The following is a 15,687-nucleotide window of genomic DNA, read 5'->3' as shown; positions in this document are numbered from 1 at the left end:
AAAAATATGAACCAATTTAGCGGTTTATTTATCTCTTTTATAATACTAATACAATGTATATTATTCTTTTTCATTAATATACATTGTTTATTACATTTTAATTATTTATAACTACACATTAACTATAAACTTATCTCAGTTGGTATGCACAGTATATGGTATTTGTAAATTCCGGAGTTCAAATCCTGATCATAAAAAAAAAAAAAAAAACTATAAAAATAGTGTATTCTTTTGGTTAAAAAAAAAGTGTATTATATTATATGATGGATATTTTATCATTAAAATCAATATTATTAATCATTTTCTCGTAAAAAAATCATTTTGTTGATACTCATGTAAAACGATTCGCTTAATCTAAGTTGTAGTTAGAGATGGTGTTCGAATAGACTGAATTTCGGAGATGGGAATAGAGACATAAAAGAGAATTAGTTGAAAGCAAAGTTCATCATCCTTCTCAAATCAGCGTTCCCCTTCAATCCCAACTTTAGCGCCGACGGCCGCTACTTTCCTTGCCATCCCGGCCCCTGTTTTGACGGAACCACCGTGTAGGAGGTAACTCTTTGATTCTCTTACTTTGCTCACATTATGCTTTCATACTGAAAAAGCCCTCAAATTTTGTGTTTTCATTGATTGATGGATCCAATGTTAAGGTTTAGGTTGTTAATTATGCTTTTATTAATTCAAACGAGGAAGATGAGTTAACAAAAAGAATGTTGATCAATCTAATTGTTCTCTTGTACGAGATTAATCATTTAGCTTCCTCTTTGGGCGTGGAAGTATTGATGAATGGTTTATTATGGAACAAACAACTGCTATGAAGCATGGTTACCTCACACTTACACGTCCACACTGCTAGTAATTTAAGAAAATAACATAGTTGAGTCTAATCACATGTGTTGGTGTTGAACACCAGACACGCCTTCAATCAGAAGTGTCCATACAACAGAGACAAAAAGTTTAGAGAATTTTTTTCTTTTTACTATAGCTTGATGATTATGTAGAATTTAGATTGTTCCGATTAAGCGTGTTTCTCATTATTCATATGTCATAGTATGGTATAGAGCTGAAAATTTAAATAAAGCCTTGCTTTTGTTTTCTTGATTAAAACTTCAGCAAGGAGCACATTATTCTTCTGATGTCTTTTCTTAGTTCATTCCTCATGAATTTTCCTGCAACATATGCTTAAATTGGATACAACTAAACTCAATCATTTTTTTGTTTAGTGGGTTTTGCTGTGCTATATTTCGCCTGGCAGGTCTGAATCTGCTGGCTTTAGTATTGAAGAAAGTTTAACATAACATCGAATGATTGCTCGTTCTCATGTGTGCTTCCCAATTCATGCTTCATAATAATAATAACCTTTCAGTTTCAGTATATAATGTCATTGAATAATAACCTTTCAGTTTTAGTACAAAATATTGTGAAGTAGCTGCTATAGCGGCGTTATAGCACTGTTGCATAGCGAAATTTGAACAAACCGCTCTTTTCTTCGATATGCAATTGCCAACATATTATATATAAATATGGTTGAGCTTGTTGTTTTTCAGTTTGTTGTTAGGATTCTGAATGAATATCAACTGTTCGTATTAGATGCATCAGTTGTCAATTTTAGGTGTAGTACAACTTTTAGTATGGAAGGCATAACTGTGATGTTTGGTGTCACTTTATTGCAAAAATTTGCTATATATTTCATCTTTTAAAAATTTGATATAATGTTTAATCTCTTAAATGATTGTTATAATGTGGTCACATATAGAAAGCATAACCGTGATGTATGGTGTCACTGTATTGCAAAAATTTGCTAGCATGTATTTTTTGAAATGTCATGGGGATTTGGTGTTAACAGTTTAGGCAAATACTGATTTTAAACTAGTTCAGAATCAAAATCGGTTTACATGTCATATAATATAACAACCCGATCGGTTAAATTGGTTCACAAAACTCAAAACTAGTGTGAGGGGAGGAAAATGGTTCAGTTTGCAAAAGCCGGACCATAAAATGGAGTTGTTTATTTTGGTTCAGTTAATTGAACCATATGCATAAACCAATCTCTAAGTGTTTTCGTTACAATTTTATTTAAATTTTCTCTTTATCTATTATTGTGCATACAAGCCAAATATGATTGCTATCCAGTTAGATAATAAAAAACTGTGTTAACTTGATTCGTTGTTGCCATTGCTGTTCTGACTTCAAGTTTTAGGCATGAGCATGAATGCGTTCAAGGCATATAAGTCATGTGTCCCAATTGCTTATAGCCCCAATCTCTATATAACGCTAGTGAGGGGTATTCCGGGGACCAGGAAGCAACATAGGCGCACTTTGGAAGCACTACGCCTCGGCAAATGCAACCGAACTGTTATGCGATGGAACACACCTACTGTTAGGGGAATGATCCAGCAGGTTTCAACACAAGATATATCATATCCATTTTGAAATGACCTATCTCCCTGTATACTAACAACATTGGTAAACTTTGTATTTGATATAGGTCAAGAGGTTAGTTGTTGTTGAGACAGAGGAGATGTACAAGGCCCGCAAAGAGAAGGAGGAAACCCACAGAGCTCTTCGTCCTCCATTGGTCATAAACCATCAACCTGCTTCTTCTGCTTAGGGTACCTTGCAATGTTTGCTGATATGTTCTTCTTTGGCCCACAGAGCACTAAAATCTTCAAATGCCTAAGTTTGAGGTTGTGCCTCATATGGTTTTATTTGCTTTGATGATCATACTTTAGTTTTGAAACTATAATTTTGAAGTTGTTTCAAGTGATGCAACATTAGTCGAATTTAGACCTCTGTGCTTGAAAACAGGTTTATCAATTTCAGTTTGGAATCATTTATTGTATAAATGCTTGTTTCTTTAGGAAACAACTTACAATCTTGTTGGATTGTTTTATACACTACCTCCGTCTTTAAATTAAATATAATATTTCTTTAACCAAATCACATGAAATAAAAAAGTTAGTAGTAGTATTAAACATGCTATCAATTATTGATATTGTTTTTCTGAGTTTATCCTTCATAGTATTTTTTTTTTTACAAAAACAACGATATTCATTCATTTAAATTGATAGAGTACATCAGATATAAACATCGCTAAAAACGTAAAGGGTGAATATGCAAACAAACACACAGCTCCCAAGTTAATCAGTAAAATGCCTACAAATAATATGATAAAATCTAAGTCATCGAAATACCCATGCTTTCGGAACTGATGTCGGTCTTTCAATAGGAACTAAATGGACACCGCGACAAGACGCGAATTCAAATGTCGTACAAGACGATGAACAACACAACACCACACTTAGACGACGAAACACAAAGAAAATTTGATATGTTTGAAAACCACTTATTTAAATTGAAAGAAAAGGAAAGAAGAAAAAAAATATAGAGGGGTGATTTTAGGTTAAAAACTGACCTAAAACCACTTACCCTTTATGAATGAAGGAGAAAGAAAGCCTAAAGGGAAGTTGGAGTTTCTCTCACTAGGAAATTAATACCGACTTTAGCGATTTTCCTTCTTCATAGCATTTATTATTTACTTATTGGTTACAAAAAATGTAAACTAATCGGGGGCATTTTGATTGAAAAAATAATTAATCCAATCGAAATTATGAAGATGTCCTTAAAAAGAGAATACTTAAAAATAAAAAAAAAATGTCCTATATTTATAGATGAATGTAAGTTTGTGAATTGTCAATATTTAACGGTACGTTTAAAAGTACATCTAAAAGTATGTCAGTAATTTTTTTTTTTTTTTAGGGAATGTTAGTAAAACTTATTGCAATGTACACAGCTAACATTTTCTTCAAATTATCTGATAAAAGAACATTCTTGGTCATAATATAGTCAATTATTGGATATGATTCAAACCTCATCTTCCTTACTTATTTACTTTAAGGGTGTCACCACCAAAAAGTTGTTTGAAAGAAATCACTGGAATCACAAAGCCAGCAGTATATAATTCTGAAAAAGGTCATATATTTAAGGACGGATGTAATATATATTATGAATTATTTTATAAAATTATCCTTAATAAATTATATAAGAAAATTAAATATGTAATTTTATTTGAAACATAAAAATAAAGAAAACTAAATATAAAATTTTATTTGAAACATGTATAACACTAAATATGGGTATCATTCTTAGTCAATATTCGAATATTGATTCATCTTGTGAGAGTTTAAGCCTATGTTTGATTTCACGGTGGAAATGTCAAAATCACGGAGATCAACTATGATTTTTCAAAAGCTACTTTGTAGCTTATGTAACATCCCTGTGAATCACCGTGATTCTGGGATATCCACCGTGACATCAAACATACACTAACTCTTTCCGTTAGACTTCAACTCCATTAGTGCAAGAACTTTTTAAAACAAAAATTTAGTTTAATTAATAATATTTGTTGAAAATAATATTTAATATAGACATTATTTACTAAAAGTTAAACCTTGAAATAGAACCGTAATATTGAATTCTAACACGGATAAAAATTACTTTTTTACTTTTGCATATGTTGGTTGCACACAACATGTCTTAATATATTTTCAAATCTTATTCTAGTAAATAATAAAATAAGTCTTTAAATAAAATATCAACACATCACATAATCATATAAAATCACATAAATCATATAAAGTGGACTCTAAACTCTATAAAATAATTAAATAATTAAAGAGGACGTTACAACTCTACCCCCTTAAAAGAATTTCGTCCTCGAAATTCAAAGCACAAGAGAAAAATGAATTTAATTATTGCTTAAATATCTTAAACTATATATAACAAAATAGAAACTTCAACAATACACATAAACCACATTAAAGTTAGTCGGTCAAACGTGATCACACAATAAAACATAACTGTTAATTAGAAAAATACAACGACAGTATTCAACTGTCACACGACACAAACGACTCAACTACTTGGCCGGACGGACCGACCTGCTCTAATACCAATTGTAACACCCCGTTTTCCAACATAAAAATTTCATAACAATTAATGAGAGTTTTCCACATAAACGGAATGCTACACTTCTTAAAAATCATAAATGGAATAAATAACAATTTATTTCAATCATTTCATAATATCAAATTAAATCTCAATGCAGCGGAAAATATCTTAATAAAACATCATGTTGGCACAACGGCCTCAACTTAAACAACTTAATAAAAATCCAGTCTAAACAGTCTTCAACATAAAAGTCATAATAAATCACGTAACATATGGAAAACAATAAAGATCCCCATCCCGTTACGTATCAGAGCACCTAAAGACACACGTGAGAAGGAAACCACTCACGACACCAACCTATTCTCGATCACTTGCAAGTTACTCATACGAAGAGCAACATTTCCAAGCAGAAGGGGTGAGATTTCACATTCAATAATAATAAGCATATAATTCAACAAATGCATTTAACAACTTAGACATCATCACTTAATAATAATAATCCTTCTTACAATACTTCATTAATAACTCAAATCAACTTCTAATCATTATTAACTTCATATTCATCGCATTATATACATCATCATATAGCACATAATAATCGAATCATAAACATCTTCATATAACGACATAATCATCACATTATAAACATCATCTTATAACTACATAAACAACATAACATAATCATCATCTCATAATAATATAAACAACACAACATAATCATCATCTCATAATAATATAAACAACACAACATAATCATCATCTCATAATAACATAAACAACCACGATTAATAAATATTAATATTTCACTTAGTTCTTTATTAACAACTCATTGACAATTGACAACTTAACGACAACGACAATGCGACTTGTACAACTTAAACTCAACATATGCAACTTCAACTTCTTAATCATGCATGTGGTACCAACCAGGGCATCAAGCCCTCAACGTATAAGCGTAAATAGGCTCACAGGGCATCAAGCTCTCAACTTACAGGGCATCAAACCCTCAACATAATATGTATAAATATGGCTTAATTACACTTTTGGTCCTCGTGTTTTGGCCTAATCACGAAACTGGTCCTACCCTTTTAAAACAGAACAAAACGGTCCTTCAATTATCATTTTTGTTGCATTTTTCGTCCTACCTGCTATTTTCAAACTCCAGAAACGCAGAGAAATGGTAGTTTTAGGCGGTTTTAGACCTACCCCTATGCTCAACCATGAAATCAACAAGGAATAAAACATGTGGGCACAAGGAATCTATTCTATTCAGCACACTAACAAAAAAAAACCTAATTTTAAACATATGTTAGAAATTAGGGTTTTTTTTGGTTAGTGTGTTGAATAAAGTGGATTCTTTGTACCCACATGCTTTATTTCTTGTTTATTTCATGGTTGAGTATAGGGGGTATGTTTAAAACTGTCATTTCTCTGCGTTTTTGGAGAATAAAATGGGGGTAGGACGAAAAATGCAACAAAAATGATAATTGAAGGACCGTTTTGTTCTGTTTTAAAAGGGCAGGACCAGTTTCGTGAGTAGGCCAAAACACGAGGACCAAAAGTGTAATTAAGCCTATAAATATACATTACAGGGCATCAAGCCCTCGACTTAAATGAGTATGCAATGGACTCAACATCTTACGACTTAACAACTTAGATATCTCATATGACTCCAATAATTTGGATCAACATCTTACAACTTAACAACTTGACATCTTAATGGTATTAATTCATCACAACAACAAGACATCACCATTTAAACATATGCAGCAAGTCACCATCAATAATAATCATCATATATAACAATTACAATTTGATATCAATATCTTTCACAATATATAAATATTTTCACATTTAATCATCAATATAAATCATCTTATTCATCCTCTTTGAACCTCATTATAATCATTAACAACCTCCATTCCTACCCCAAGGGTCGACTCACAACATAGGTTAAATACTCTTAAACACCCTAATTGAACTCATAGTACTTCTAGTTTTGAGCTTTGGAATTATTCCATAAGTTTTGGATTAACTTAGAAACGGTTATGCTGAATTTTCATAAGATTTCACTAAGACCTCCTTGGAGTATTTTCATCATATCTCAAAAACTAAAAATCATTTTCAAGTCAATCCAAAGCCATTGGAAAGCTAACATAATTATCTAAAACTTTCATGTTTACACCGAAACCCAATTCAAAGCGGAAAGGTGTGAAAAAGACGCAATAACATGAAACAGGATATGCTGTCACTGTGCAGCACTCGGGAAAAACCCATTTTTCACCCCAAAATCTCAATTTTGACTTCCCAATGCCCAAATTTGATTCCAAAAATTCTCTAACCATTTCTATACATGATAAGGCACTTAAAACCATATAAAACTTGACCCAAAACATTATTTTTGAAGTTCACAAATTATCAACATAATTCATCGGATTATCTACTCCTTCTACAGTCAATTTTAGTTTCAAACCCTAATTCTACAACATCAAAACCTATTAACAACTACAAGGTTAAACCCTTTATCAGGATTACATACTTATGATTAAAGAAGGTTAGTCCCACCTTTACCTTAGTATTGATGATCGGCGGTCTCTCTCCCTCTTGGTTCTCCTCTTATCTTGTTTTCTCCCTTTTTCTCCAAAAAGCAATTTCACGTGAAAACTTTTCTAAACCTAGTTTCCTCCTTATACCTCTCCTCAATCCACTTTATCTTATTTCCTCTATTTCCACTAAACTATTCTAAATTCCAAAACAGCCCCACATCTCAAAATTTATTTTATTTTCAAATCTTATTCTAGTAAATAATAAAAGAAGTCTTTAAATAAAATATCAACACATCACATAATCATATAAAATCACATAAATCATATAAAGTGGACTCTAAACTCTATAAAATAATTAAATAATTAAAGAGGGCGTTACAATTAGCATACTATCAAAAGTTTGAGAAATAGGTCATACTAGCAGGTGCCCTGAGACACTTGTTAATGATTTAAAATTAGAAATGATTGATGAAATTTATGGAAAAAAATATTACTTTTTGTGGTTTCAATGGCTTGAATGTACAATTTTCAAAATAAAATTTATATGTGCTCTCAAATGCCTAAGAGTGGTTGTTAGCATTTCCCAAATAGTATTGTGGAACTAAAGAATTATAATTCATCCGTTTTAAAATAAATGTCGTTTAAGATTTTACACACATATTAAGAAATGCATTAATTAAAAGAAAGAGAGGTGTTATTTTACCAAATTATCATAATCAACTATTGGTTTGATTTTCATTAAAGAAAAAATAATATTTTAAAAGTAGTGTATTAGTTGAAGAATAAAATTAAAAAGAAAAAGTTATTATTGTATTGAAAACTGAAAAATAACATTTATTTTAAAATATATATTTTTGACTAAAACATACTTATTTCAAAAGTGAAGGTGTAAATTCTTTTAAGAAAAGAGGTACTCCTGGTAAAGTAACAATAAGTCAACAAAACACACTCTCCATCTCTCCCTTTTTTTCTCCAATTCCACCAACTACATTTTGAATAGGTGTTGCATCCACATAGGTTGACTAAATGACAACGTTATTCATTCCTTCAAAAAAAAAAAAACGTTATTCATCAATTCAACCATCCATTTACTATTGGTACTATAAAATCTTCACTTTTTATTGGTGACCAAGATTTCAGAACATCAATGTCGGGATGGCTCATTGAAACTAAAAAATTGCTCTTTTAAGCAAGTAGTGTTGCTTTAACCGATAATCCATGGAGAAGGTTAATATAAAGGGTAAATTAGATTGACCTCCCTTGAGTTTTGTCAAAATGTCACTCATACCCCCTCTATTTTGCAAAATGACACTCACCTCCCTTATTTTCTTTTACATCCATTGAAGGCAAACACCGCTAGAACATATTATAAAAACAAAACAAGAAATCGTGATTCTGTTCCTCCACTTTTACTCGCCACTACTATCTTTACTGCTCTCACTTTCACCGAGTTTACTCTTCCATCACTTTTACTAAAAGCCATAAATCATAATGTTGGGAACATACAGATATTATCCTTATTATTTTTTGGGGCTTTAAAAAAAGTTTATCCAAATTTCAAACATATGTTGAACCTCAAAGTAACATGTTTGTTGTTGAATATCTTCTATTGATTTAGGAACCATTGGTCAGTTCTTTTCTAGGAGAAATAAAATCAGCAAAATTTAATTGAGTGATAAACCAAAAGAAGCATATGTTGGATATACTTTCGCAGATTGTGAGCTTCTTATCCTAATTTTACTCGGCACGGTTCTCCTCTTCCTAGGCAACTTTGTTACTTTAACATTGCTGAACAACATAACTCCTGTAGTAGTGAGATCTCACAATCAAGTTTACTCATACATGGTTGTTTCACTAGTTTCTGATACTTGAATAATAACTCATAACTTCGGAAAAAAAACTATTTCCATTATTCTGACTAAGAATATATTCCAATTCATAAGCAGGTCCATGGCATCAAAAAGCAACAAGAGTAACCTGCGATTATTCTTCCAAGAACACCCAAACACATGCTATAATGAGATGAAGAAGCACTTTCTAGATCTAAGAATATTTACATGAAGAAAAAAAATACGAGCGTTCATTTTTAGAGTATAACAAAATAAATAATAATTTTTTCTCAAAAAAAATTATTATTATTATTTTAGAGTATTTATATAATAATTGGTTTGGTTTGGTTAAATCGTGTTATTACCTTTACAAATTTAAGAAATTTATTACAAAAACTAAGAATTTTAACTTTTAATCACACTTATAAATTCTTTATACTACTAAAACAAGTAAATAAGCTAGAATAAATAATAATAATAATAATAATAATAATAATAATAATAATAATAATAATGATTTCAAATTACACAAACAAAACATACCTTTTGAAATAATACTACTGATTTGTCAAATAAAAGTAATAATAATACTAACATATAATTGTTTGGTTTGATTTGCGGATGATCAAGTTTGAATGAGGTGAAAGCAATACCATAATCGGTAGAGGTTGAGTGAGGTTGACTGTTTGGTTTAGATCCGAATATATATACTTGCTTTTTTTTTTGTTGGGTTCAAATTTGCTTTTAACCTCGTTTGTTATTGAAAATTAGGGTTAATGCACACTTATAAAGGTGCTTGTACACATGGCCGAATCTTGAGGTGTGCAAATAGTTCAATGGAACTAGGTCTCCCTAAGGTACGAGCCTCAAAATTTTCTTATTATCCTTTTCTCTGATAGCACATGTTCCATCACCATCACTACATTGAACTTTTCTTTTTCTTCTTCCCCGATTTGATTTCCTTTTCCTCTTATGTTGTCTTGTTTTAGGCCTATTAGAATCGGGTCCTCTTGCTTTTGGTGTTAGGTGGGTGTTTTTTTGGAGGGTGGTTTGAGGTTCCTCATGTATACAGTAGTGATTTTCACCTTTAGATGTATCGCATATATACGACATCTTGTATTTATCTTTTAAAAAAATTTAAATAGAACATTGTTCTTTTAAAAAAAAATACGTTTTTATTTTATTATAGGTCTCTTTTCACTCACAGAGCCGAGCCTCCGAATTCGTAGGAACCGCCCTTCTGCTAGTACAATATACATCAAATAAGTTCATCAACAAGATTCTCATATAAGCGGCTAAAATTTAAACTGAATTATGAGTCAAATCTCTAACAACCAACCAATTTTTTCAAGGTGATAACTAAGCAAACCTTATTGACCTAATGAATCAAGTATTCTATTTTTTTAAATGAACGAATCAGAAATATTGCATATATATGCATTACAAAATGGACCAAGGTAGTGAAAAATCAATTTGAAAGAAAACACTCGATTTTTTATTCGGTGCCTTGCAATTGAAGAATTTCCAACGGTTGATCAAGTAGGACTCACCAAACCTGTATGGCTAAATTGAGCAAATAGTTCAAAATGGCTTTTATATTTTGCCACTAAAATCTAGATCTAACCTAACACCACCAACCTTATACAGCAACCGGTTACAAACATGATGAATATAATAAATGAGAAATGTTAGCGAATGTCTCTAAAATATTAATTTTAAATGATAAATTTTTATAAAAATTCGTGTATTCAATGCATTAGAAATTGTAACAGTTGACTTTTTAAATGAATCTTTTCTAAATAAATAAGTTGTTTGTTACATTTAGAATTAATCTACGTTGGCAACCGACAATGGTCGGTAGCCGAATTAGGTCTAGTTCTCAAGTTCACTAAAAGACTAGTGTTCAACCAAGCAAATGGACTCAAGTGGTAAATGAGTTTTACTAAAGACGAATTGTTCACGAGATCCTGAGTTTGATTCCTATGTCGAATAATTTTTTATCATACTTTACTTACCTTTTGGTTGAACTTTGGATTATCAAGACCCCTTTCATTGAAGTGAGTCAAGCTAGATTTTGTAAGTCGCTATGTTTTGTCCTAACATGGGTGTTTGCCTATACATCTCCATTATATATTTCATTCTCAACATACAATCAAATGTATCATTTTCTCACAGTTTATTTCATTTATTTACTAACTCAAAAAAAATACTAAACTCCGTATTTAGCCCCACTTATATAGGAGTTAAGGAATCTACCGTCGATGGCTGTGAAGTTAACGAATCAACAGCTGATAGCAACCATTATGGGAGGATGATTTACAAAACTACGGTGGAAATATACTCCTACATGGCGGCAAATTTTTTGAACGAATGGTGCTCTCAAACTCATTCTTACCTTTTTAAAAAGAAAAAGAAAAAACTCATTCTTACTTATATTACTTTCAATACTTAGTTTAAAATGTTATTGATATAATTTATTTTTAGGTATGATGAAGTGCTAGACTATTATTAAAGAAAGAAGAATGTTAACCGGTGCTTCAAGAGCATTGGTTAAGCACCAAAAGAAGTAAATTTTTATTAAAAAGAAATATAATTATTACTTGATAAAAAATGATAGTTTATATTTTCAAAACAGAAATTCTATTTGTAGATTCCTTAATCGGTGCCCCAGGAGCACCGGTTAACAAAATCCTCTAAAAAAAAAAAAAAAAAAAAGGCTATAGCACTATACAACAGCGACACAGTGGATGGAATGGAACCTAATTAACCTACTCCTCCTATTACTATATGCACATGCTTAAGATCAAATATAATAATCTCACATTTCAAAAAAAAAAACATAAACAACTGCTACTAGTCTTTGACTTTCTTGCATCCTGTGAAAATAAAGATAAATGATATTTGTACAATCATTTTTTGATAATTTTTTTACAACTTTATTTTTCATACTTACATTATGTTTTTATTCTCTCTCTTCTTTTTTCTCTCTCCATTATTTTTGACCAATAAAAAGTGAGAAAAAAAAATTGTCACAAAAATTGTTTAAAATGGTTATTCAAATATCAGTACTCAAAATAAAATGTTGTCTAAGACTTTGCGCTTGTGCATTTGACTCCCAAAACAATAAGTATCATATAAAATGGTACATGACAGAATGAAATTGTATTGAAGAGAAAGATATAGATATAAATGTTGAAAAATAAAGAGGAAGTTTTGATATTTTTGATGGTATCTACTCTGTGTAAAAATTGTCTCATGATTTAATGAGTGATAAAAAATTATGTTTTTGTTAAGTCTCTCTTTTTACAATATTTTGTGCGTGTGTTTGTTTTGTTGTTAGATTCTTTAAAATAAAAAACAAAATGTATAATAATTGTATATCATATGATCAAGTTAGATTAACAAGGTAGATGTATATCTAAAAAGACTATAAAATAAGGGAGCTTCTACGGTACATCTCACAAATTAAGGTGTATCGATACTCTGCTTTTATAAATTTATAAATTAAGGATCATTTTATGAAATAAGTTGTTATTTGTCATTATTTATATTTTAGAAAACACCATCTTATGAGAAAAAAAACATCATTTCATCGTTTATATGAATTATATTAAATTTTTAACATTTTCTCGTAAAAAATAATCAATATTCTTCATTATGAGCAATAAAAATTCAAAAAAAGTAAATTTTATTTCATCGACGCTTTTGATAAATAAGATTTAATTATTATAATTGTCAATGATAGAAAATAATTATTTTTTCTTCAAAAAACAATCAATTTAATTATTAATTTAATGTTTGGTGTACCGGTACACTCAAAATGTTGAGTGTACCATAGAATTTGCCATAAAATAAACTATTACAAATGATTTAGAGATTTAAAGACTACGGCGTTGTATGATTCATGTAGTCAACCTCACTTACGGTGTTTAGGTTTGGTTGTTGTACAACAATCATTTTTAAAAAATTAAATTAAATTAATCCATTTGGTTGGTCCGGATGTATTGGCTTGAGACTTGGGAATATGCTTCTCCTCAAAGTCTAAGGTTCGATTATCCTCAATGCAATTTAAGTGGACTCACTAAGAAAGAAAAAAAAACTTTTCTATTTAAATTCTAAAATTATACCCTTCTTCGGCTCTTATAAAAAGGGCACTCGAACCACGATCTAAAACAAGTCCCATAGTAGTCTTTCCTTTCTTCCAAACCCACATTTCTTCTTTTCTTTCATATAGCTAGCTAGGAAATAAAATGGGTACCAAAGTTCCAATTATACTCTTTGTTTTTGTAATGTTGTGTGCTTTAAGTTCAGCCATTCCAAGCAAAAGAAAGTCATACACACCATGCAAAAACATGGTCCTTTATTTTCATGACATAATTTACAATGGAATGAATGCAGCTAATGCAACATCTTCAATAGTTGCAGCACCACAAGGTGCTAATTTAACTATATTGGCACCTCAATTCCACTTTGGTAACATAGCAGTTTTTGATGACCCTATCACATTGGATAACAACCTTCATTCAAAACCAATTGGAAGAGCACAAGGCTTTTACGTTTATGATACCAAAAACACATACACTTCTTGGCTTGGTTTCACATTTGTTCTTAATAGCACTTATCATGAAGGAACCATTACTTTTGCTGGTGCTGACCCAATTATGCAGAAAAGTAGAGATATCTCTGTAACTGGTGGCACTGGAGATTTCTTTATGCATAGAGGAATTGCTACTATTATGACTGATGCTTTTGAAGGTGAGGTCTATTTTCGACTTCGTGTTGAGATTAAGTTCTTTGAGTGCTGGTGATATGTGAAATTAAGTCTCAATTGCTAGAAGCAAATAAATTAAGAAAAGGATCTGGATTATTGTTTTATGTAATTTGAATTAAGTATCCCTTTTAATCATGTGTGTTGTTTAGTCCATAAACCATTGTAGTACTTATTTTCTCCTATATGATTATTATCAATTAATGAAGATTATGATAAGAGTAGTGTTATATATCTAGAATGGTTTTATCACAATCTCATCCCGAAAAGCATGTTAATTTTGGCCTAGCCAGAAATTATGGGATGCTGGTTTCATATATTTTTGTTTATTGAAGAGGTAATGAAAAAAAAATTTGAAATTTAGAAGACACTAATAAGCCAAATCATTCGTGAAGTAATCGTGAATTTTTTTTTTCGCTATACGTATCATTACCGTTATGATAGACTAATTAGCAAATAAGAGACACACATTTCCACCATATCTTACATATATTAATGCATTGTTCTTACCAACTGAGATAAACTTACGAGAACTTCCATCGATCTTGATTAGGCGCAGTCACTTATTTCTTGTTTTTATTCAATAATTTTTATTTCTTGCTAGAACCAACATGTATTGGTGCAGTCACCTATTTATATCTCCCTTTTGTATATATTTTTTACCAAAATCGATCAAAATGAAGAATGATACGTGGGAAATCAAATATCCCAGTGTAGACTGCATGAAGTTGCTGATGACACTTAATTCAAGTGCACTTTCTATCTAAGTCCATTTTCCATTATTAATTCGAAAAGTAAAGAGAACAATTTGTCAATGTTAAACCGACAAAGCTGATTAACGGAATGTAGAAATACTACAACTTCAAAAGTACTATACTTTCTTTAAAGAAAGACATTAATTTGTCGGTCAAAATCACATGGGAGATAAGTCTTGAGCAGTAAATACTCCTTCGTTTCAAATCATAAGACATTTAAGGTATTTCATACGTATAGAGAAATATAATTAATTTTGTATGAAGAAGTTTTATTATAAGTTGTTTGTTCTTAATTATTAAATGATATGAGAAAGATTAATCGAAGAATTGAAAGAAAGATAAGTTTTTCATCGGCTCAAATTTCACATACACAAATGTAATAACTAATCTCAACTCAACTATGTTGATGTCATAACGACATTTTTGAGCAATGGCCGTTTGTGTTTGTCCATAGACATATAGTCAATAGAATCATAAACAAGTTCAATAACTTGACGGAATATCGCTCGTTACACCAAAAATCCAACAAACAAACATAATTGTACCTTTCGATAGACGATGTATTTATGGTCTAGGACCACTCATCTTCAATTGATGCATTATCACCTGCTTACATATTTGGATGATTCGATGGCATTCTCCTTTTCGTGATCTTTCCACGAAAGAAGTAATTGTTTCAGTGGAACATGACGCATTAGCAAATCCTCAACATGTTTTCGCACTTAGATGTCCCACAAATGCTTGACCCTCCAATTCCAATATATCATACGACCATAGTTTTGAACTCAACATTTTACCTTAACTATCTATCATGAACCATCTTTCAACATTTTACCGCA

General features: G+C 30.8%; 2 protein-coding genes across 3 annotated transcripts; both read left to right on the top strand.

Annotated features, from left to right (window-relative positions):
• The first annotated feature begins 342 nt into the window (after positions 1-342).
• LOC25502138 (50S ribosomal protein L30) lies at positions 343-2,919 on the top strand. 2 transcript variants are annotated; one of them, XM_024771719.2, is made up of 3 exons: positions 343-552; positions 2,201-2,400; positions 2,489-2,919. In XM_024771719.2, the coding sequence occupies exons 2-3, from the start codon at positions 2,203-2,205 to the stop codon at positions 2,609-2,611; spliced, it is 321 nt and encodes a 106-aa protein (XP_024627487.1). In that variant the 5' UTR covers positions 343-552; positions 2,201-2,202; the 3' UTR covers positions 2,612-2,919. The 2 variants fall into 2 exon arrangements, with proteins under 2 accessions (XP_024627487.1, XP_013447145.1); XM_013591691.3 differs by having other exon boundaries at positions 2,195-2,400.
• Positions 2,920-13,491: 10,572 nt separating this feature from the next.
• Positions 13,492-14,325, top strand: LOC25502136 (disease resistance response protein 206). The gene has a single exon (XM_013591689.3). The coding sequence runs from the start codon at positions 13,576-13,578 to the stop codon at positions 14,131-14,133; it is 558 nt and encodes a 185-aa protein (XP_013447143.1). The 5' UTR covers positions 13,492-13,575; the 3' UTR covers positions 14,134-14,325.
• Positions 14,326-15,687: the final 1,362 nt, after the last annotated feature.

This window comes from Medicago truncatula, chromosome 8 (genome assembly GCF_003473485.1).
Source record: "Medicago truncatula cultivar Jemalong A17 chromosome 8, MtrunA17r5.0-ANR, whole genome shotgun sequence".
Classification (NCBI taxonomy): domain Eukaryota; kingdom Viridiplantae; phylum Streptophyta; class Magnoliopsida; order Fabales; family Fabaceae; genus Medicago; species Medicago truncatula.
This window is presented reverse-complemented; position numbering and strand designations above follow the sequence as displayed.

Coding starts and splice junctions, on each gene's coding strand:
- LOC25502136 (XM_013591689.3), top strand. CDS start 13,576: ATGGGTACCAAAGTTCCAATTATACTCTTTGTTTTTGTAATGTTGTGT.
- LOC25502138 (XM_024771719.2), top strand. CDS start 2,203: ATGAGCATGAATGCGTTCAAGGCATATAAGTCATGTGTCCCAATTGCT. Junction 2,401..2,488: donor TTAGGGGAATGATCCAGCAG/GTTTCAACACAA, acceptor TATTTGATATAG/GTCAAGAGGTTAGTTGTTGT.